This window comes from Mustela erminea, chromosome 9, assembly GCF_009829155.1.
Source record: "Mustela erminea isolate mMusErm1 chromosome 9, mMusErm1.Pri, whole genome shotgun sequence".
Classification (NCBI taxonomy): domain Eukaryota; kingdom Metazoa; phylum Chordata; class Mammalia; order Carnivora; family Mustelidae; genus Mustela; species Mustela erminea.
The window spans coordinates 19,369,182-19,392,658 of record NC_045622.1 but is presented as its reverse complement, the minus strand read 5'-3'; the positions used below and the strand labels follow the sequence as shown (position 1 = coordinate 19,392,658).

Genomic DNA, 23,477 nt, shown 5'->3' with positions numbered 1-23,477 from the left:
CTAAGCCCTCACTAAGCCCCTTTGCATGGATAACACCATTTGACCTTCACAGTGACCCTATGAATTGGGTACTTACCACATCCTTCTCCAAATACATGTGAAGAGAGCTTGCCTAATGCCACACAAATGACAAGTGGCCAGGAGGAGACTTAAACTCCAATCTGTCTGGCTACAAAGCCCAGGACACTCCCAAACACTGTTCTTAAACGCCACTCCCTGCCACTAAGAGTCTTGAAAAATCGTTTCCAGAGAAAAATCCTGTGAACTGAACACTGTTCAGTTCTTTGTCTATTTTTTACTTAAAGAAATGCATTTTTTAAAGAAACAAAGAGGGGAAGGTAACATATTTAACATGTTCAAGATACAGTGTTAGGTGATTTAAGAAAACATCCAAGTCAGTGCTTACAATTCAATGAGGTCGGCTTAAATTTTGACATTTACCAATTAAAGTATAGCACTTTAAGTTATTTAAGTAACTTGTTAAAAGTCAGAAAGTGCATACATGTTAAGGTAAAATTTAAACCACATTTGTTTGATTTTGTTACTTCTGTCAGCATAAACTAGTACTATTTTTCTCAAAGGGGAGCATGAGTCTGTTCCTAGTAGATGCTTAATAACATCTAACAATGTATATAGACTGAGGTCCCAGCCAAAAACAAAATATCATCTAGAGGGGCTCCTGGGTGGCTTAGTCTGGTTAGGCGGCCAGCTCTGGATTTCAGCTCAGGTCATGATCCCAGGGTTGTCAGATGGAGCCCCACATCAGGCTACACAGTCAGCACGGAGTCTGCTTGAGATTCTTTCTCCCCCTCTCCCTCTGCCCCTCCACCCAGTCACGTGAGTGTGCACATGCTCGCTTGCTCTCCAGTAAAATAAACAATCTTTTAAAAGACTTATTTATTTACTCAACAGAGAGAGACAGAGATAGTGGGAGAGTATATGATTGGGGAGGAGAGGGAGGAGCCTGTCAGCGCGGAGTCTGCTTGAGATTCTCTCTCTCCCTCTGCCCCTCCCCCCAGTTACTGTTCACTTTCTCTCTCCTCAATAAAATAAATAAATGTTTTTAAAAAGATCTTATTTATTTACTTGAGGGAGAGACACAGAAATAGTGAGAGAGCACATGATCAGGGAGGAGAGGGAGAAACAGGCTCCCTGCTGATCAGGAAGGCCCTTGCAGGGCTCAATCCCAGGACCCAGGATCGTGACCTGAGGAAAAGGCAGATGCTTAACCAACTGAGCCACCCAGGAACCCCCACAAAATAAAGATCTTTAAAAATGTCATCTAGAAGTCACGCTTTGATTTATTAATGCAACAAATGAGGGCTTGTGTAGTTCTGAACTATAAGTACCCTTCTGTCTCCCTTGCTTAAACTCCCTGCTCCTAGTTAGCTGTTACCCTTTAGGGTCACTTTGTCAAAATTTTTCTCACGTGATGAATTGTTACTTTGTCATAATACAAAATTGAAACAGAGAAATAAGAACTTGTGTCTGAGATAAAGAGATTTCACAAAAAAATAATTGTTCAGCTTGGGTTTTAAAGGATGAGTAGAAGTTTTTCTAATAGAGGAATCAAGGAAGAGAATCCCAAGAGGAGAAAATATATTTATAAAGGCACAAAATTATGAACGAGTATACTTGAAATGTTTTTTGGAACCATCTTCAACATCTTTATAGGATTAATCATTTCTGCTTTCATTTTACTAGTCTATTTTATATTTTTCATTCAATATTTATTATATTTTACTTATTTTTTATATTTTTATTTAAATTCTAGTTAGTTTACATACAATGCAGTATTGGTTTCAGGAGTAGAATTCAGTGTTGATTACTTACATACAATACCCTGTGCTCATCATAGTGAATGTTCTCCTTAACCTTCAACCCTCAATTTGTTCTCTATCATTAAGAGGCTCTTATAGTTTTTTCCCTCTCTCTTTTTATTATGTTTTACTTTAATCATGTGTATATCCATATCCCATATTTAGCTATAATCTTCTTGAAAAAAAACAGAATATTACTTAGAGATTTTTATGACTTCAGTGTTTAGCATAGCAATTACTCAATACATATGTGTTTGTTAAAACAACAAGACAACAAATAAATAATGTAAAGAGGTATCTTTAAGGAATAGCAAGGGCAGTTTAGCTAGGAAGGAGAGTGTGTGTGAGAGAGACATATGTGTCGCTGGGTGAAAGTTTGGCATTGACGAGACTAAAGAACATTGGATCTGATTGTAAATTTTACAGATCCTTTACTAGTTACTAAGTTATTATAATTCAACCTATAAGCATCAAATGATTGTTGAAAATCCTAAAGAAGCTGAGTAGTATTGTGTGATTTGCATTTTGAAAGATACTAGTTTAGAATTAAAAGAATTATGACCATAACATTTCTTAGGACCTCAGTCCCTTACCCCACTCCAGAAGTCACCTTCAGACAGTGTCCTTAGGTCCCATGGACTCTCCACGTCTTCTACCTGGGAGTGGTCTTTGGCCAAGGAATTTTTTTTGAGTCTACATGTATGGAGCAGTCCAGATACTTGTGATAATTAATGCTCCCAAGAACATCCACCAACCAACAGGGGGCAGGAATTGGTATAAAAATACACCCAGATTCTTTTTCAACCCAGTAGGACAACTTTGAGGTTGTTATACACCATTTTTCAGAAGATCCTTGGTACAGTTGAGCCCCAGTTCCTCACAGTGGTAACCCATTCATTGACACTTGCTTAACTGACTGTTCTTTCCCTGTGTCACTTTCCTTCTTTTTTATCAGGTTTTCTGAGATAATCTTCCCCCCAAAATTGTTTATCCTCAAACCTTTCTCTCAGAGGCTGCTTTTGGGAAAACCCAAATTAAATAAAATTTTCATTTTCTCTTTTTTTTAGAAGGGAGTCTTAAAGAGAGACTGATGATTGTATCCTTGTGTCATATCTATATATATCGAAAAGTAGAAAGAACCCACCAAACATTCTGGCTGTTTAAAATGAAAGGATTCTTATATTGTGGAAATTTTATTTATAAGTAAACAACAGAAAGTTAACATTGATAAATCTGTACAATGGAATTTTCACTTTGGCAGTAATGAACTAATTTCAGACACATGCAAAGACATAAATGTCAAAAGAGTAACATTTAAGTAAAAATAGCAAATTTCAATAGAATTAAATTAATATAAAGTTCAAAAACTTGCAATATGGCATTGAGAAACACAAACATACAGGGTAAAACTTAAAGAAAAATGAGAATAATAAGCACAAAATTCAAGAGAGTAATGAATTCTGGAGGGAAGGAGAGTATGGAATCAGGCTGGGGTCTACTGAGAACATCCAAAGCACTGAGGTCCCTTACCCCAGTGGCAGAAAGCACAGACCCAGAGGCACTAGTCTGGTCTGGCAGGTTCCCTGGCTGCTCCCTCATTCTAAGAAGTACAGAAGAGAAGCCCTTCTTCTTCCATTGCCATCCTCCCTGTGGCCTCTTTCTATATCACTGTGAAAAGAAACATCATAGCAACTGTATTCCCCAACTGGAACATTCTCCTCATTGCATTCAGTCTTAAAAACAATAGTTCGCTGTACTGAAATAGTGCATGTTTTCATTCTTACCATATTTCAGCCAGTAAGTGAAGAAATTAAGTGACGGGGACCAAACTTCAACCCCTTTGTTAAACAGAGACACCAAAGATACAAAACAATGATAGCATGGACCCAACATCACTCCCTTGTGGCAGTGAGCAGTACAAAGCCAAGTCCAAAGAGTATCACAGCACAGTCGCCCCTCCGTGGTTTCCCCCATCTGTCCCTTCCACATTCTCATCCGCACCTGCTTTTAGGTCTGAGCCCAGCTGATAGGGTCTGTAGCTGACCGTACATCAGTCAGAAGCTCTGCTTCACTCAGAGACCCACCTCAGCCCTCAGCTGGAAGACTTCTCTTCGCACAACTTCTTTACGTTTTTGTAGGGTGTCACTTGAAACCTCAGCTATGCACCCCTCCCATTTTCTTTCAACAACTCCTAGACCAGTAAAAGGAGGGCTTCACCAATGCAAGCATTTGAGGAGACAATCACTACAGCCAGGTCAAAGAAATGCCAGGGTGAGGGAGAAAGAAGAGGTGGAGGGGCTATAGTAGGAGGCAGAAAATAAATACTGGGAAGCAGAAGGTCCAGCTTGTTCTGCTTCCTAGGTAGAGCTCCTTCCTTCTTTCATCAGCAGCATGAGATCCTCAAGAGAGAAGAAGTCCCAGAGCCAGAACACCCACCCTAGAGTCTTCATTCTACCATTCCCTCCTCATGTGTCCTCCAGCAAGTCACATTAAGCTCCTAGACTTGTAGTCCCCACATTCTTTTTTTTTTTTTAAGATTTTATTTATTTATTTGACAGAGAGAGATCAAAGTAGGCAGAGAGGCAGACAGAGAGAGGGGGAAGTGGTTCCCCACTGAAGAGAGAGCCCATTGTGGGGCTCGATCCCAGGACCCTGAGACCATGACCTGAGCTGAAGGCAGAGGCTTTAACCCACTGAGCCACGCAGGTGCCCACCCCACTTTCTAAAATGGAGATAACCATAATAATACCTGTGCTTTCCGATTCAAAAGTATTTGTGAGAACCCTATAAAACTGTTAACAGAAGCTACAAAGTGTGGTTGAGCCTTTCCTAGCGTTCTATCCCTACAACGGCTCAGGAAGGAAGCCCAAGTGATGTAGCACCTTCCTCAGAGATGATTTGACCTCCTTGTTCCTGAGGCTGTAGATCAAGGGATTCAGCATGGGGGTGACCAGGTTATTCAGGATCTGGACAGTTGCATCCAGCCAGGGGCTTGGGGTTGGCCTTAGGTAGATGAGGACCACTGGCATGTAGAAAAGCAAGATGGCAGTGAGGTGGGCACTGCAGGTGGAGAAGGCGCGGCGCCGGCCCTCTGCCGAGCGGATCTGCAGGATGGAGCAGACAATGCGACTGTAGGAGGTAAGGATGAGAAGGAAGCAACTGAGGGGCATGAGGCCCACACTGATGAACCCCACCATCTCCAGGGCTGAGGTATCAGCACAAGCCAGCTTCAACATCACCGGGATATCACAGAAGAAATAGTCCACCTCATTGGCGCCACAGTAGGGCAACTGGAAGGTGAGAGTGGTTAGAAAGGTGGCCTGAATGCAGCCAAAAAAGGAGGTCCCCACGGCCAGGCTGGCGCACGCTCTGTGGCTCATGATCACCGTGTAGCGCAGAGGGTAGCAGATGGCGACAAAGCGGTCATAGGCCATCACCGTGTACAGGAAGCACTCAGTACAGCCCAGGAAGTGGTAGAAGAAGAGCTGGGATGCACAGCCTGCATAGGAGATGACCCGGCTGTTCCCTGAGAGATAGAAGAGCATCTTGGGGGAGCTCACAGAAGGGAAAAATATGTCACACACAGAGAGTTGACACAAGAAGAAGTACATGGGGGTGTGGAGCCGAGTGGAGGAGACAATCGCGAGGAGGATGAGCAGGTTCCCCAGAAGAGTGAAGATGTAGAAGCCCAAAAACAAGACAAAGAGCATGCTCTCCAGGTCCTCCGTGTGGGGGATGCCCAGCAGGATAAATTCAGTCACTACTGAGAGATTCCTCATAGCTGTGAGAAAGTCAGACCTCGAGAAGGAAATCAAGACAGCAACGTCCGAACACCAACATCAAATTCTCAAGCGTTTCGCTGATGAGTGCTTTGGCTCTATTTTTAACAATCAAGGCCAACCTTCTTGTTAATGGCAAGATGTATATAAAAACATCAGGTAATAAGAAATGCCAATCTCCATCCCACTCCTGGGAGGAATGTTTTTTAGAGGCTGATGGTTGTCCTCTGTGACTAGATCAGAAGTTTAGAGACAGATTCAAAGTATTCTCATGTTGAGAAATCTTTTTACTGCTGTTCATTCACTCTTTAGTATTTACTGTCTGTAGGCATATTTGTATTTTGAACTCTCATGGTGTCTTTGAGTAACATGCTTCCACGATTCATGTTACTCTAGAAAAATCAGGGGGAAAATTGTGTTGGAAATCAGAGCACTTCATTTGAATCCTGGCTTTGCCGCGTATTGGCTAAACTATTTAAAACCACTTATACATCTTTGATAGATGTGGCTTCATTGTCTACAAAATGAAAATCATAATTATTATAACAACAATATCAACTTTAAAAATATTCTGGTATCTTAGGAAAGTTTATCACATATCTGTGAGAGTGTCTGGCAAAAACATAAATCCCAATTAAAAGTGTTCCTTTATTTTATATAACTTAAACTTACTCCTTTAAGTGCTTCCCTTTAACATTGTCATTTGGCAATTATTTGTCAATAAATTTCTGTTAAACAAATTATTGAATAGGGGTGCCTGGGTGGCTCAGTGGGTTAAAGCCTCTGCCTTCAGCTCAGATCATGATTTCAGGGTTCTGGGATCGAGCCCCACATCAGGATCTTTGCTCAGCAGGGAGCCTGCTTCCCCCCTCTCTCTCTGCCTGCCTCTCTGCCTACTTGTAATCTTTATCAAATAAATAAATAAAATCTTAAGAAAAAAACAAATTATTGAATAGACTTCAATCATATCGTCTTCAGATTACATCCCTCCAGACTTACCCGGTCTAATACCCCATCTCTATCTATCAGGAGATGTTGCCCTGGCTTTTCTGGTGCTTTTAACCTTTTCTAAGTAGACTACAGCAACCCTGAAATATTAAGCAAAAGAAGTAGTAGCAACAGAAAAGCATTAGTTTCATGTTATTATGAGGAAGAAATAGAGTGACCCTGACAGCAAGAAGTCAAACAACCGTTCAAACAATGCGAGAGCAAGGTACGGTGCCTGGAGGACACAGAGGCTTCTTCCTCCCATTTCTCCTTTTATAATACTACTACATAGACACATGCATACATAGGCATACATACATTTAACCAGTATCTCTGTGTTCCAAGGACTGGGCTTAGCACTTTCCAAATGTGATTTTTTTTTTTTTTTAGGTAAACGAAGTAAACGTATAAGAAGCTAGTACTATTATTTCCATCTACAAATCAGGAAACTGAAGCTTGGAAAAATTAAGCAAGTTGCCCAAGGTTACAAAGCTAATAGGTGACAGAACTGAGACCCTGTTTCACTGCATTCAGACTGCTCTGTACTCCTAATCATTAGGAAAACTGTCCTCGGCCTCTGCTTTCTAACCCAGCCTGTTCTGCCACTGGGCAATGACATGCTTCTAGATGGGTTCACATCATTATTTTAAATTAAGGTGGGAAAAGGCTTCTCGTCTTACTTCTTCCTGGTTATTTCCAGTCTTGACTTTACAGCACATGTAGTTAATATCTAAAGTAAGTTTTAAAGATCAGACAACAGGCTTTTTCTATCCCTTTGACACGAGACCTTAATATCAAACCCCGACATAGGAGCTCTCGGTGACAGAGTCACATTCAACATGGGGATTGCAATCATAAACGGTGGCAAGTAACACTGAAAAACATATCAAAGAGAATGACTAAGTCAAAAAAGTCCCTTGTAAACCTCCCTACAATTGGGCAAAGTGGAAGACAGCAAAGAGAAGCAGGGGCGTTCTGGGGGAGATGCTGCAGACAACCTGCTTCTTGTTACTAATTCTAGTCACACCTGCATTGTGTCTCCAAGCAATGCAGATGTTTGTGAGCTCTGATCGCCTGTCCTTGGTCAAAAAAGGTTCTGAGAGGTCTGTGGTCCTTGCCTACAATCAGATATTATATCACTTTGTAACCCTGTTTGATGTAAAAGTCTATTTCTGGGAAAAAGCAGTTCCCAGGAACCAGAAAAGCCCCTGTGTGTGGACCTGCCAGTGTGTGTGAGGCAGAGGTTTACAGTGAGACACAGACAGCAGCCTGGACACACTCACACAGTCCACCTGAGAACACAATCACGTTTTCCAAAGTGTTGTAACAAGACCTCACCTTCACTGTCTCTGTGTGGAGCACAGAGTGCTCCAGCCAAAGGACCTTCGATCCTCCTACTTATAAAGAACTGAGTCTCATAGGGTTTATACAATTAAGACTTGTACACACTCACTCTTCCTGGATTGCTTCCTTGGAAGTTTTCTCAGATTCCCTTAAGCCCTACTTAGGATCCATAGATCCCTCTAAGGAAACAATTAGTTTTCCAACTTTATTTATTATCCAACTATGAAATAATAGCAAAAAGATCATCAGAAAGGGACTTTGTAAAACAGGACATATCTGCTCCTTCAGGATCACTTACATGGTAGCAAGAGTTCTAATTCTATCCCCCCCCTTTTTTTGGTGGATATATACACCCTCAAGTCTTTGCTTATATTATCTGTCAGTTGCTTTTGAAGTTATCTGTACATTCATGTGACTATATAGTTATCTAATAAACATCACTATTCAAGACAGAAATCTAAGCAGTTAGTAATTATTTATTATGCCTCTCCTATTATTATGTGTCCTTCAGGTCTGTACTCCTGAAGAGAAATATTTTTATACCAGACACATCCATAGGAGATGACCAGGAGAGATAAAGGGGCTGGCAATAAACTTTCTCAAAATTACTGACAAAAATTATTGCCTAGCTAACATTCAGTTAATCCATAGTAAGCATTTTACCATGAGCTAATTGCTATGCTAAATTTTAAATTCATTATTACATTTAATCTCAATAGAAACCTTATAAAGTAGGTGGTATTATTTGACAAAGAAACGGAAAAGTAGGGGAGCCTGGATGGCTCAGTCTGTTAAGCATCAGACTCTTGATTTGGACTCAGGTCAGCCAAGTTGTGCTCGGCTCTCAGTGAGGAGTCTGCTTGGGATTCTTTCCCTCTGCCCCTCCCCCAGCTCATGCTCATCTCTCTCTCTCTCTCTCTCTCTCTTTCTCTCAAATAAATAAATAAATGAACAAATAAATAAATTTTTAAAAAAGAAACTGAGAAGTAGATGAAATACCTCAAAAGAGTGAACCGAGACTCTTAATTGCCAAGCCAATGCTTTTAAGCATTACGCTATGATGAATTCCAGAGATAGGAGTTTTGTCCCCAAATAGAAACAGAGATATAATATAATGTGGTCCTCAGGTGCTTGCAGGGCTGGTAGTATTGATATGCACCACTTCATGTGATGACTCAGAAATCATGGACAGATGTGGTATAAAGACAGATTTACTGGGGCGCCTGGGTGGCTCTGCCTTCGGCTCACGTCATGATCCCAGGTTCCTGGGTTGAGTCCTGCATTGGGCTCTCTGCTCAGCGGGAGCCTGCTTCCCCCTCTCTCTGCCTAACTCTCTGCCACCTTGTGTTCTCTCTCTCTTTCTCAAATAAATAAATAAAATCCTTTTAAAAAGGACAGATTTTTTTCAGAGTAGAAAGAGTTTAATTATTAGCAAATGCAAGTAGATGAAACACACAGGGTTAAGAGATTATTAGCCCCTTGTCATTGGAAATATCCAGGGTGTGAAGAGAATCATCTTGTGGGTATGCCATTAAGAATATTCTCAATTTGGGGGCTCCTGGGTGTCTCAATCAGTTAGGCGTCTGCCTTGGACTCGGGTCATGATCTCAGGGTGCTGAGATAAAACCTTGCTTCTCCCTCTCCCTCTGCCACTCCACTGGCTTGTGCTTTCTCTCTCTTTCTGTGTCAAATAAATAAATAACATCTTTTTAAAAAAGAATATTCCCAATTTGAGTGAATAACTTGAATTGATGCTCTTACTAAATCTGAAATTATTTGATTTTATTTATACTGCAAAACTTTTCAATGATACTGACCTGACACAGTAAAAGTAGAACCTTTTATTTAATGATGATAACTCTACTAATCCCTATGCAAGAGAAATTACAGTATGGCCAGTGTCAAAGAGGTGACTGACTATATTCTCCTCTATGATTTTTTTTTTTAATCAGAGAGAAAGAGAGAGAGAGAGAGAGAGAGAGCAAGCACAGGCAGACAGAGTGGCAGGCAGAGGCAGAGGGAGAAGCAGGCTCCCTGCCTATCAAGGAGCCCAATGTGGGACTCGATCCCAGGACGCCGGGATCATGATCTGAGCCAAGCCGCTTAACCAACTGAGCCACCCAGGCATCCCTCCTCTATGATTTTGATAGATTCCTGCCTCATATTGAAGTCTTTTATCCATTTCGAGTTTATCTTTGTGTATGGCGTAAGAGAATGGTCAAGTCATTCTTCTACGTATAGCTGTCCAATTTTCTCAGCACTATTTATTGAAGAGACTGTCTTCTTTCCACTGTATATTTTTTCCTGCTTTGTTGAAGATTATTTGACCATAGAATTGAGGGTCCATATCTGGGCTCTCTACTCTGTTCCACTGGTCTATGTGTCTCTTTTTGTGCCAGTACCATGCTATCTTGGTGATCACAGCTTTGCAGTCAAGCTTGAAATCAGGCAACGTGATGCCCCCAGTTTTGTTTTTCTTTTTCAACATTTTTTTTTAGCAATTCAAAGTCTTTTCTGGTTCCATATAAATTTTAGGATTGTTTGTTCCAGCACTTTGAAAAATGCCAGTGGAATTTCGATGGGGATGGCATTGAAAATATAGATTGCTGTAGACTATATAGACATTTTTTTAAAAAGATTTTATTTATTTATTTGACAGGCAGAGATTACAAGTAGGCAGAAAGGCAGGCAGAAAGAGAGAGGGGGATGCAGGCTCCCTACTGAGGAGAGAGCCCAATGTGGGGCTCAATCCCAGGACCCTGGGATCATGACCTGAGCCGAAGGCAGAGGCTTTAATGCACTGAGCCACCCAGGCACCCCAGGATAGCAAATTTTTTATTTGTTTGTTCGGGTTTTTTTTTTTTTATTTCTTTTCAGCATAACAGAATTCATTGCTTTTGCACCACACCCAGTGCTCCATGAAATGCATACCCCCCTTACTACCCACCACCTGACTCCTCCAACGTCCCACCTCCCTCCCCCCCGCCCCTTCAAAACCCTCAGGTTGTTTTTCAGAGTCCATAGTCTCTCATGGTTCACCTCCCCTTCCAATTTCCCTCAACTCCCATCTCCTCTCCATCTCCCTATGTGCTCCATGTTATTTGTTATGCTCCACACATAAGTGAAACCAAAAGATAGTTGACTCTCTCTGCTTGATTTATTTCACTCAGCATAATCTCTTGCAGTCCCGTCCATGTTGATACAAAAGTTGGGTATTCATCCTTTCTGATGGAGGCATGATACTCCATAGTGTATATGGACCACAACTTCATAATCCATTCATCCGTTGAAGGGCATCTTGATTGTTTCGACAGTTTGGCGACCGTGGCCATTGCTGCTATGAACATTGGGGTACAGATGGTCCTTCTTTTCACTATATCTGTATCTTTGGGGTAAATATCCAGTGGTGCAATTGCAGGGTCATAGGGAAGCTCTATTTTTAATTTCTTAAGGAATCTCTACACTGTTCTCCAAAGTGGCTGCACCAACTTGCATTCCCACCAACAGTGTAAGAGGGGTTCCCCTTTCTCCACATCCTCTCCAACATACATTGTTTCCTATCTTGCTAATTTTGGCCATTCTAACTGGTGTAAGGTGGTATCTCAAGGTGGTTTTAATTTGAATCTCCCCGAGGGCTAGTGATGATGAACATTTCTTCATGTGTCTGATAGCTATTTGTATGTCTTCATTGGAGAAGTATCTGTTCATATCTTCTGCCCATTTTTTTATATGATTGTCTGTTTTGTATGTGTTGAGTTCAGGAGTTCTTTATAGATCCTGGATATTAACCTTTTGTCTCTACTGTCATTTGCAAATATCTTCTCCCATTCTGTGGTTGCCTCTTTGTTTTGTTGACTGTTTCCTTTGCTGTGCAGAAACTTTTGATTTTGGTGAAGTCCCAAAAGTTCATTTTCGCTTTTGTTTCCTTTGCCTTTGGAGACATATCTTGAAAGAAGTTGCTGTGGCTGATATCGAAGAGGTTACTGCCTATGTTCTCCTCCAGGATTCTGATGGATTCCTGTATCACGATGAGGTCTTTTATCCATTTTGACTTTATCTTTGTGTACAGTGTAAGAGAATGCTCGAGTTTCATTCTTCTACATATAGCTGTCCAGTTTTCACACCACCATTTATTGAAGAGACTGTCTTTTTTCCACTGTATATTTTTTCCTGTTTTGTCGAAGATTATTTGACCATAAAGTTGAGGGTCCATATATAGCCTCTCTACTCTGTTCCACAGGTCCATGTGTCTGTTTTTATGCCAGTACCATGCTGTCTTGGTGATCACAGCTTTGTAGTAAAGCTTGAAATCAAGTAACGTGATGACCCTGGTTTTGTTTTTGTTTTTCAACATTTCCTTAGCGATTCGAGGTCCATTATGATTCCATACAAATTTTAAGATTATTTGCTCCAGTTCTTTGAAAAATACTGGTGGGATTTTTATCAGAACGGCATTAAAGGTATAGATTGCTCTAGGCAGTAGAGACATTTTAACAATGTTTATTCTTCCGATCCAAGAGCATGGAATGGTCTTCCATCTTTTTGTATCTTCTTCAATTTCTTTCATGAGTGTTCTGTAGTTCCTCGAGTACAGATCCTTTACCTCTTTGGTTAGGTTTATTCCTAGGTATCTTATGGTTCTTGGTTGTATAATAAATGGAATCGATTCTCTAATTTCCCTTTCTGTATTTTCATTGTTAGTGTATAAGAAAGCCACTGATTTCTGTACCTTGACTTTGTATCCTGCCACATTACTGAATTGCTGTATGAGTTCTAGTTTGGGGGTGGAGTCTTTTAGGTTTTCCATATAAAGAATCATGTCATCTGCAAAGAGAGAGAGTTTGACATCTTCATTACCAATTTGGATACATTTTATTTCTCTCTGTTGTCTGATTGCTGTTGCTAGAAATTCTAATACTATGTTGAACAAGAGTGGTGAGAGTGGGCATCCTTGTCGTGTTCCTGATCTCAGTGGAAAGCCTGTGAGCTTTTTCCCATTGAGGATGATATTTGCTGTGGGTCTTTCATAGATAGATTTGATGAAGTTCAGAAATGTTCCCTCTATCCCTATACTTTGAAGCGTTTTAATCAGACACGGATGCTGGATTTTGTCAAATGCTTTTTCTGCATCAATTGAGAGGACCATGTGGTTTTTCTCTCTTCTCTTATTGATTTGTTCTATCACATTGATTGATTTGCGAATGTTAAATCACCATTGTAACCCAGGGATGAACCCCACCTGGTCATGGTGGATAATCTTTTTAATGTGCTGTTGGATCCTGTTTGCTAGGATCTTGTTGAGAATCTAAGCATCCATATTCATCAGTGATATTTGTCTGAAATTCTCCTTTTTGGTGGGTTCTTTGCCTGGTTTGGGGATCAGGGTAATGCTGGCTTCATAAAAAGAATCTGGAAGTTTTCCTTCTTCTTCAATTTTTTGAAACAGCTTCAGTAGAATAGGTGTTATTTCTTCTTTGAAAGTTTGGTAGAATTCCCCAGGGAATCTGTCAGGTCCTGGGCTCTTGTTTTTTGGGAGGTTTTTGATCACTGCTTTCAATCTCGTTACTAGATATCGGTCTATTCAGGTTGTCAGTTTTTTCCTGGTTCAATTTTGGGATTTTACAGTTTTCAAGGAATGCATCCATTTCATGTAGGTTGCTTAACTTATTGGCATATAACTCCTGATGATTGTTTCTACTTCTTGGTGTTCGTTGTGATCTCTCCCTTTTCATTCATAATTTTATGAATTTGAGCTTTCTCTCTTTTCTTTTGGATTAGTGTGGCCAATGGTTTGTCGATCTTATTGATTCTTTCTAAAAAACAGCTTCTAGTTTCATTGATACGTTCTACTGTATCTCTGGTTTCTACCTCATTCATCTCAGCTCTAATCTTATTTCCCTTCTTATGTGTGGAGTTGGTTTGATTTGTTGTTGATTCTCCAGTTCTTTAAAGTGTAGAGAAAGGTGCTGTGTTCTGGATTTTTCAATTTTTTTGAGGGAGGCTTGGATGGCTATGTATTTCCCCCTTAGGACCGCCTTTGCTGTATCCCATAGGTTTGGGACCGAAGTGTCTTCATTCTCATTGGTTTCCATGAATTGTTTCAGTTCTTCTTTGATCTCCTGGTTGATCCAAGCATTCTTAAGCAAGGTGGCCATTAGATTCCAGGTGTTTGAGTTCCTTCTGAAATTTTCCTTGTGATTGAGCTCCAGTTTCAAAGCATTGTGACCTGAGAATATGCAGGGAATAATCTCAGTCTTTTGGTATTGGTTGAGTCCCAATTTGTGACCCAGTATGTGGTCTATTCTTGAGAAGGTTCCATGTGCACTTGAGAAGAATGAGTATTCTGTTGTTTTAGCGTGGAATGTTCTGTATATATCTATGAGGCCCATCTGGTCCAATGTGTCATTCAATGCTCTTGTTTCTTTATTGATTTTCTGCTTGGATGATCTGTCTATTTCTGAGAGAGGCGTGTTAAGATCTCTTACCATTATTGTATTCATATCAATATGACTCTTTATCTTGATTGCAATATAGACATTTTAACAATGTTTATTCTTCCTATCCAAGAGCATGGAATGCTTTTCCAACTTTTTGTGTCTTCTTCAGTCTCTTTCATGAGTGTGGTGTAGGTCCTCGAGTACAGACCTTTACTTCTTTGGTTAGGTTTATTCCCAGGTATCTTATTGTTCTTGGTGCTATAGTAAATGGAATAGATTCTCTAATTTCACTTTCTGTTTTTTCATTGTAGTGTATAAGAAAGCAACTGATTTCTGTGCATTGGTTTTGTATCCTGCCACATTTTTGTATTGCTGTATGAGTTCTGGTAGTTTAGGGGTGGAGTGTTTTGGGTTTTCCATGTAAAGTATCATGTCATCTGCGAAGAGAGAGAGTTTGACTTCTTCTTTGCCAATTTGAATACCTTTTATTTCTTTTTGTTGTCTGGTTGCTGTTGCTAGAACTTCTAATACTATGTTGAACAAGAGTGGTGTGAGTGGGCATCCTTATGTTCCTGATCTTAAATGGAGGGCTGTCACTTTTTCCCAATTGAGAATGATATTTGCTGTGGGTTTTTCATAGATAGATTTTATGAAGTTGAGGAATATTCCTTCTATCCCTGTATTTTGAAGATTTTAATCAGGAATAGATGCTCTATCTTGTCAAATGATTTTTCTGTAAATGGTCCTCATTTGAGAGGACCATGTGGTTCTTCTCTCTTCTCTTATTGATTTGTCTTATCATATTGATTGACTTGAGAATGTTGAACCACCCTTGCATCCCAGGAATAAATCCCACTTGGTCATGGCGGACCCCATTGTTCATAGCAGCAATGGTCATAGTCGTCAAACTGTGGAAAGAGCCAAGATGCCTTTCAACAGATGAATGGATGAAGAAGATTTGGTCCATATATACAATGGAATATTATGCCTCCATCAGAAAGGATTAATACCCAACTTTTATATCAACATGGACAGGACTGGAGGAGATTATTCTGAGTGAAATAAGTCAAGCAGAGAGAGTCAATTATCATATGGTTTCACTTACTTGTGGAACATAAGGAATAACATAGAGGACATTAGGAGAAGGAAGGGAAAAGTGAATAGGGGGAAATCAGAGAGGGAGAGGAACCATGAGAGACTATGGACTCTAAGAAACAAACTGAGGGTTTTGGATGGGAGGGAGTCGGGGGACAGGTGAGCCTGATGGTGGGTATTAAGGAGGGCACATATTGCATGGAGCACTGGGTGTGGTACATAAACAATGAATCTTGGAACACTGAAAAAATAAAATAAAATTTAAAAAAAGAAAGAAAGAACTATATGACCACGGTGGTTACAGAAGTAACTATTGTAATACCAAGACTGTTGGGAAAACATTTTTAAGAAATGAGAAACATAGGTCATGGAGGGAGTCCAGATGCTGCACAGACAGGGTCTCACAGACAGATGAGAGTGGCCTGTTGAGATGTCTTAGTAAATAGAACAATTTGATTTTATTTTTAGACCACAATTTTAATAAAAGCTAGCATTTCTTGTGCATTTGTTACATGCCAGAACTGTGTTGCATGCCCTACAAGTATTATCTCTTTTAGTTCTCACTAGAAATCCGTTAGGCAGGTAGTATTATTTCCCCCATTTCTAGTAGGAAATTCAACTGCAAAGGAGATAAGCAGTTTAATCGAAGTAATAAAGTTGGTTAATGGTAGAGTTGTATCACAAACCCAGGATAATATAACTCTTCCTTTTGAATTATAAAAATATGTTCATAACTAATTCTGACTTCCAAATACTCATTCATAACTAACATCACCTCACTTTTGTGATTGTTTACCAGGTCACTTTTATGTTGTTTTAATTAATTCTCTCAAGAACACGTTATAAGGTCACCCTGATAAGACACATTTTACAAATCAGGACATTGGAACTCAGAGCAACCATAACTGTCCTAAAGTTACATGGTAGGAGAGCCCAGGCATTCCCAGACTTAGCCCTCTTTCCACTGTATCACTCCTGCTTCCAAAAATGACTCCCTACAAACAGCAGCTGAACTTGCATCAGAGGAGAATTATTAGTAGACTTATTCTAGAGATTTATTTATTTTTTTAAATCTTTTTTAAAATTTTCATTTATTTATTTGACAGAGAGAGATCACAAGTAGACAGAGCAGCAGGCAGGGGTGGGGGGAAAGCAGGCTCCCAGCTGAACAGAGAGCCTGATGCGGGGCTTGACCCCAGGAGCCTGAGATCATGACCCAAGCCAAAGGCAGAGGCTAAACCCACTGAGCAACCCAGGCATCCCTCATTCTAGAGATTTAGAGGAGGCTTATGTATAGCCTTAAAGTCATTACTGTTTTAATCTTGTACAAGATTATGGCCTTACACTATGAGAGGGAGGGAGAGAGCTAGAGAGAGAAGCTCGTTCAGCTCATGTTCTGTTTCATAGGGAATGAGTCCCAGAAGGTTCAGTAGAGATTTCACAAGACAGCTGTCACACTATGGTGTATTTGTAAGGAAATTTGCCTTATATTGAAATCATCCTTGTTTTAATCAGAGAAAACCACCTGCCTTGTTTAACTCCTTTCCCCTCTACTCCAGGAATATAAGTCCAGAAGGTTGTTTTTATTATAAATAATCATAGGGCCAAGTCTAGGCATTCTTGGTCCAGTGACAGGTGCTTCATTGTTTGCTGGTAGAACTGGTGTCTGAGGGGGAATGGTCAAATGAAATTTCCCCTCTTACTGTAAAAACTCTGGGGAAGAATTAGACTATGAATCAAAATGGAAAAGAGCAGGATGATGGCTAGTTAAGGGGTGAAAAATTTCTTAGGCTGCTCATTCATTCTTTCTTTCTTTTTCCCTTCTTTCTTTCCTTTTTTCTTTTTTTCTCTCAGTGGGAAAGTGCTCAATTTCTTTGCTTGATTCTTGACAGTTTAATGGTGTCTATGAAAGAAATGTGATAGGCCTAAATGAGGAGTTAAAGTAATTAATACCAGAACTAACTCATATTTTCTGCATTTTTGGTGGCAGAGAGATGGGAATGATAGAAATACCAGGGACTTGAACCCCTGGAATTTTCTTGAATGATTTGGTGTCCTCAGTCATCAGCCATTCCTGAGTCATTGCTCATACTCCTATCTGGTCCCACTCCCATTAGCAAGGCCTGTAAACTGCCAGGATATGGTTCAGGGATCCCCAGCAGGCTAGGATACTGGAACAGCTCCTGGATCAGAGAGAGCAGACAGGTATTGCAGAGAAATCACTAATCTAGCAGCATCTGAGATATAGCCCCATCTGCCAAGGAAACTACAGTATCCAGTTTCCATGGCTTAAGCTGACAAGTAGGTCAAGATTCAGAAAGAATAAAAGTTTAGCAAGCAACAGATATCCTAGAAGATGCAGTAGAGCATCCTTCCAAAAGGGAAAAAGAAATCCTATAGAGAAAGAAAACCCAAAGATGAAGAGAAAACCTTGAAAAAAAACAGAGTGGGGGAAAACACCTTATCCATTAAAAAAGAAGAGAAAAAGAAAGAGGAGGAAGAAGAAGAAAAAGAAAAAGAGAAGAGGAGGCAGAGGGGAAGGAGGAGCAAGAGGAAGAAAAAAAGAGAAGTATAGCAGATTTCTTGTCAAAAACTATACAAGCAAGAAAAGAGTGGAGTGAAATTATTTAAAGTGTTGAAATGCTTCAAATACAAGATAGAAAATTCTTCCCAAAAAATCTCCCCTCAAAAGTAAAGAATTATAAACTTTCCCAAACAAAAATTGAAGGAACCCATTTCCACCATACCTGTCCTGCAAGAAATGTTCAAAGGGATCCTTCAGGAAGAAGGAAAATGATATAGGTCAGAAATTCATATCAACATAAAAAAGAAAGAGTGTCGGGAAGTAAATAAAGTGAAATAATCCTTTCTCATTCTTAATTGATTTAAAATTGATTTAAAAGATAAATTTTAAAGCAATAATAATAACAAAGCATTGGTAATCATAATGCATGGGTAAGAGAAATGAATGTCAACAATGCCACAGAGGGTGGGAGGGGGGATTAGGAAACCTCTGATATAGTGTGTGCACTACACATAAAGTGGTAATAGTTACTGATGATGGACTTCAAGTTGGTTTCAAATGGCCATTGCAAATTCTAAGGTGGCAATTAAATAAACTAAGAAATATAATCGATAGGTCAAGAGTGGAGATAAAAGGAAATCACACAAAATGCTTAATTCAAACCATAAAAGGCAAAATAAGATGGGGGGAAAAATTAAGAACAAAGGTGACAAATAGAAAATAGTTAAACATGGTAGATATAAATCCAATTACATTAATAATTGCTTTAAATATGAATAAATACATCAATTAAAAGATAGAGATTATCAGAGCAGATAAAAAGAAAAGAGAGACCCATGTATACACTGTCTACAGGAAACCTACTTTGAATATAAAGAGGGACATAGGTTAAACATAAAGGGTTAGAGAAACACATACCGTGCTGATGTTAACCAAAAGAAAGCTGGAGTGGCTATACTCATTTCAGACAAAGCAGATTTCAGAACAAGGAAAACCATCAAAAACACAGGGATTACACAGTGATGAAAGGGTGAATTCTCCAAGAAGATCTAGTAATTTTAAATGTCCACCTAACAAGAGAACATCACAATACATGAGCAGAAAACCAATGAAGCCGAAAGGAGAATCAACGCATGGAGCTAGCTCATTGCATGAGGTTTTTCTTGTTTTTTTTTTTTTTTTTTCTTCCAATCAGTACCTGGGTCAATCAGATACTAGAAACACATGGCCAGTTTTTAAGGAAGCAACGGCTGATCTGGGAGTGGAACAGCACATGCTAATGATCCTCAGTGTGACTGTGCTGGAACTAGGGAAGATCGGCACCAGGCTTCATTAATAAGTGTATGTTCAGGGGCGCCTGGGTGGTTCAATCATTAAGCATCTGCCTTCAGCTCAAGTCATGATCTCAGGATCCTAGGATCGAGTGCCACATACGGCTCCTTGCTCAGCAGGGAAGCCTGCTTCTCCCTTTCTCATTCCCCCGGCTTATGCTCCCTTTCTCACTGTGTCTCTCTGTCAAATAAATAAATTTAAAAAAAAAAGTGTATGTGGAGCAGGGTAGAGGTACTGGGCTCAGTGTGAGTGGGAGAACCTCAAGGCAGTGCTATCTGCCATCCTCCTCGTGGCCAAGTCTCTGCAGCCAGGAAAGAGCTGTGGGGTATGGATGACCAATGGGAGCTGAGCTCAGCTTTTCTCCTGGGCTTCTTGCCCGGAACATCGGTTCCTGAAAGTACAGATGGTGCTTCTTATTTTCCAAAAACATGAGGCACCAGTCTTGACAGTGGGCTTCAATAAATGTGCCAAAACATACTTGTTGATGATGAAGACCGACGCTTGTTTGAATGTGAGGAGTTTACAGTTGGCACAACATTCTATCATGTGAGCCCGAATAGAAATATATAATCATGCTACTTTAAAATGATCCTTGGTTCTGCATTTTAAAGAAGACAAATGGAAAGCTGCTTTTGTTGTTATGGTGTTTTGTTCTAGAAGCCCCAGGACCTAGGCTAGTCTGCAAGCTGAAGGGTACAAAAAAGGGAAGGAACAATAAATGTAATAAAAAATGATCCGTATAGGGCACCTGGGTGACTCAGATGGTTGGGTATCTGCTTTCCATTCAGGTCATGATCCGAGGCCCCTAGGATCAGGACCTGAGTCGGGTTCCCTGATCAGTGGGGAGCCTGCTTCTCCCTCTCCCTCTGCCATCCCCTCCCCTTGTGCTCTCTGGCTCTATTTCTCTGTCAAATAAATAGATAAAGTCTTTAAAAAAAAAATCTGTATGATCAATGTAAAGGGCCTTTGTGAGTCCAAGATAGCTCTAAAAGTTGCACGGTCTTTAGGAAGCTGTTTTTTGTCATAGCACGTATAGGACCTATCCAGAGGGCAGCTGTGGATACAAGCCTAAAGACTAAGCCCTCAAACTTTAATGTGTGCATAAATTACCCAGAGACCTTGTTAAAAGGCAGACTTTGCTACAGAAGTTCTTGGGGTTGCCTAAGACTCTGCATTTCTAGGAAGCTTCCAGGTGATGCCACAGCCCTATTCCCCCAGTCACTCTCAGCCATAAATAGACTCAGAAGAAAGTCCTGGGAAGTCATTTTCCACTATGCAAGTCAGGCCAACCTCCCTAATGTTCACTGAGCAGCTCAAAAGAACTCAAGTCTAGGCCATTCTCCACCTGAGTGAAGAGATATTCAGGTTCTACTCAGAATTCTTGAGTATTCTAGATGAAAGTGATAATGGGAGTTCTAGTGAAGTCCCGCTTTTACAGATAAGGACACTAAGCTCCCAGGGGGTTAAATCATGTATCCATTATTACATAACTATTTAAGTGTGTTGTCAGGATTCTAACAGTGGTTTTCTGGCCAGTGTCCTTTACTTGCCTCATGTAGGACAAAAAATCAGCCTCCAACAGAAGATGCAGGAACAGGACATGGTATGAATGGTGTAGGGGTCAGCAAAATTGGGAGGGAAAATGAGGGATAATAAAACCAATGCAGATTCTAAATGTACAAAAGATCAGATACGAGAAAATGAAGTGTAGATATAATCATTTTAATATTGATACAATAGTATTTTGGGTGACAGCGCATTTCCACTAGGATAGAGTATATGCACAAAGGTCAGAAACAATCATGGGGAGTTCCTTTCCTCCTCATGAGCTCAATGAATCAGGCTCAGGTCTCGGGCAAAACTGCCTTTAAATCCACTTTTCCCTTCATTACAGATCAAAGCCTAACATAGAGGCCTCATGGGTTCAGGCCAGGACTAAAGATCTCATTGTCATCTCCTTACAATTCAGGAGAAACATCTGTCTCCCAACAGGTGTGATTCAATCCAGTCCCTTAGGCAGTGAGAGGGAAGGCACTGTATTGGCTAGCAAAATCCAAGCAGAATCAACCAAGAAGGCCATCACCAGTGCCATCTCTCACAGTGGATCTCCAAAGTCTCTCTTGCTCTGTGATCTCGATCTCGAGGCTATATTGATCCCGATGTTGGCTTTTAACCTCCCCCAGTAGAAAATTGGATAGCTCTCCTGTCTGGTCCTGATAAGTATGTAAGATCAAAAGGCACAGATGATTGTAACGCACAGCATTCCCTTATTCTGCAGCCCTAATATCAGGGCTGTACCCTTCAGTGTGGCATCCACCCCACCTGTTTTCATGTGGTCACTCTGGGAAACCCGGGAGGAATGTTACTGCCGATGAATCCTTTAAATCCCTCCAAGAAAGGAAACAGGTTCTAGGACCACTGACACTAGGCTGACAGTACATGCCAGGGAAAGAAGATCACCCTACCCAAAGGGAACCTGGAGAGGAAAGGTGGGGTGGACATCCCTCGCTTTTATGGCCAGAAACTGATAGGATAGGGGTAAAATACAAAAATACACCACTGCAGGAGAGCATGAAGGAAAGGGCAGCAGCATGAGAGAGGCACTTGTATTTCTGGACAGTCTCCTCAGATGCCAAAGATGGCGGGGTCCACGGATGACTTGATCAAAGCGATAGCAGCTTTCACAAGCTCTTGCATGATGGAAGCTGTTAGGAGGAGAAAACAAGAAGTAGGGCTGAGGAACCACAGCGAGAGTAAACACTCTTCTCCCAGTCTCCCCTATGCCTTTCTGTTTATCTCCCTGACTCCTGCTCCTGTCTTTCTTCCACGCCCCTGACTTCGCTCCTCCTACTGCCCAGATTCCCTTTCATCTTCTCAGGTCCCAGAAATACTCAACAGCAGTGATATAATAAACCCCCAAGGACTGAGAGCTCCTGTCCAGTCCTCTACTCAGTATAGTAGTGAGACAGTGAGGAGAACAAACGCCACCTCGTGCATGTCCTTCTCCCAATCCACACTCCCCATCCACGTCCCTTTCCACACTCACCTCCCCGCCCCCACAATGTAAGATGGCACCCCCATTCTGCCAAGGAGAGGACTATCCGGGAGACCAGAAAAGGTCAGGGGAGGGGACTATGAGAACTCCTCCCCAGTCACCTTCTAGCAGGCCCGGAGGCTCTGTGCAAGGGAAGGAGACTAGCTCCCTAAGGAAGGAAGGAGAGGTGGTTTTAGGACTGCACTCCTACCTGCATGGATGTGAATCCAGTCTCTGGCCTTCTTTTCCAGAAGTTCCCACTCACCCTTCATTTGCATAGCATTGGAATGCAGCCAGACCACTGCCAGGACTGTGGCCCAACTTAAGGAACTGGCATCCTGTACAACAGACAAAGACAAAGTCTTAAATTTTAAATCCAGTGTAACCATCAGGACGGTGCTTAAAACTCCTACGACATCCCCAACAAGGACTACCAAGTTATAAGGAAAGAACCACGTGCCCAACTGCTTTATATTTTATGATGTATTTTTATTCGAATCTTTGCTAAACAAAAAAAAAAAAGAGGAATTATCAATAATGACATTCTTTTTTTTTTAATTTTTTAATTTTTTATAAACATATATTTTTATCCCCAGGGATACAGGTCTGTGAATCGCCAGGTTTACACACTTCACAGCACTCACCCACCCCCCTTCTCCCAACCCCCCTCCCCCCAGCAACCCTCAGTTTGTTTTGTGAGATTAAGAGTCACTTATGGTTTGTCTCCCTCCCAATCCCATCTTGTTTCATTTATTCTTCTCCTACCCACTTAAGCCCCCATGTAGCATCACCACTTCCTCATATCAGGGAGATCATATGATAGTTGTCTTTCTCTGCTTGACTTATTTCACTAAGCATGATACGCTCTAGTTCCATCCATGTTGTCGCAAATGGCAAGATTTCATTTCTTTTGATGGAATACTATGCAGCCATCAAAAGAAATGACATTCTTAAGAGAGAAAACTGGTTCACACAAAAGTGAAATGATTTGCCGAAAGTTAGCTTTCTTGCAAATGACACAGCTGGAACTTGAGGCCCAATATGCTGATTCAAGTCATTCTGCTCATGTCACTCAAGAGAGAGTCTCGGCCACAGAATGGGAAACAGTCTCCTGTGAGTTTTCAC

At 40.8% G+C, this 23,477-nt stretch overlaps 2 protein-coding genes across 14 annotated transcripts in view; both read right to left on the bottom strand.

Annotated features, from left to right (window-relative positions):
- Nucleotides 1–4,663: 4,663 nt before the first annotated feature.
- Nucleotides 4,664–5,599, bottom strand: LOC116598784 (olfactory receptor 149). The gene has a single exon (XM_032358107.1). It carries the CDS (start codon nucleotides 5,597–5,599, stop codon nucleotides 4,664–4,666), a length of 936 nt encoding a protein of 311 aa, XP_032213998.1.
- A 15,420-nt stretch (nucleotides 5,600–21,019) lies between these two features.
- Nucleotides 21,020–23,477, bottom strand: part of VWA5A (von Willebrand factor A domain containing 5A) — a 29,004-nt gene continuing 26,546 nt past the window's right edge. For all 13 annotated transcript variants that reach the window (XM_032357016.1, XM_032357023.1, XM_032357018.1 and 10 more), the window contains 2 exons: nucleotides 22,564–22,690; nucleotides 21,020–22,023 (listed from right to left, as the gene is read on the bottom strand). In XM_032357016.1, coding sequence (XP_032212907.1) covers nucleotides 21,944–22,023; nucleotides 22,564–22,690 — 207 coding nt within the window. In that variant the 3' untranslated portion in view covers nucleotides 21,020–21,943. The remainder of the gene's footprint in view (nucleotides 22,024–22,563; nucleotides 22,691–23,477) is intronic.

Bases quoted from the DNA above. Each gene is read 5' to 3' on its own strand.
- LOC116598784 (XM_032358107.1), bottom strand. From the start codon at position 5,599: ATGAGGAATCTCTCAGTAGTGACTGAATTTATCCTGCTGGGCATCCCC.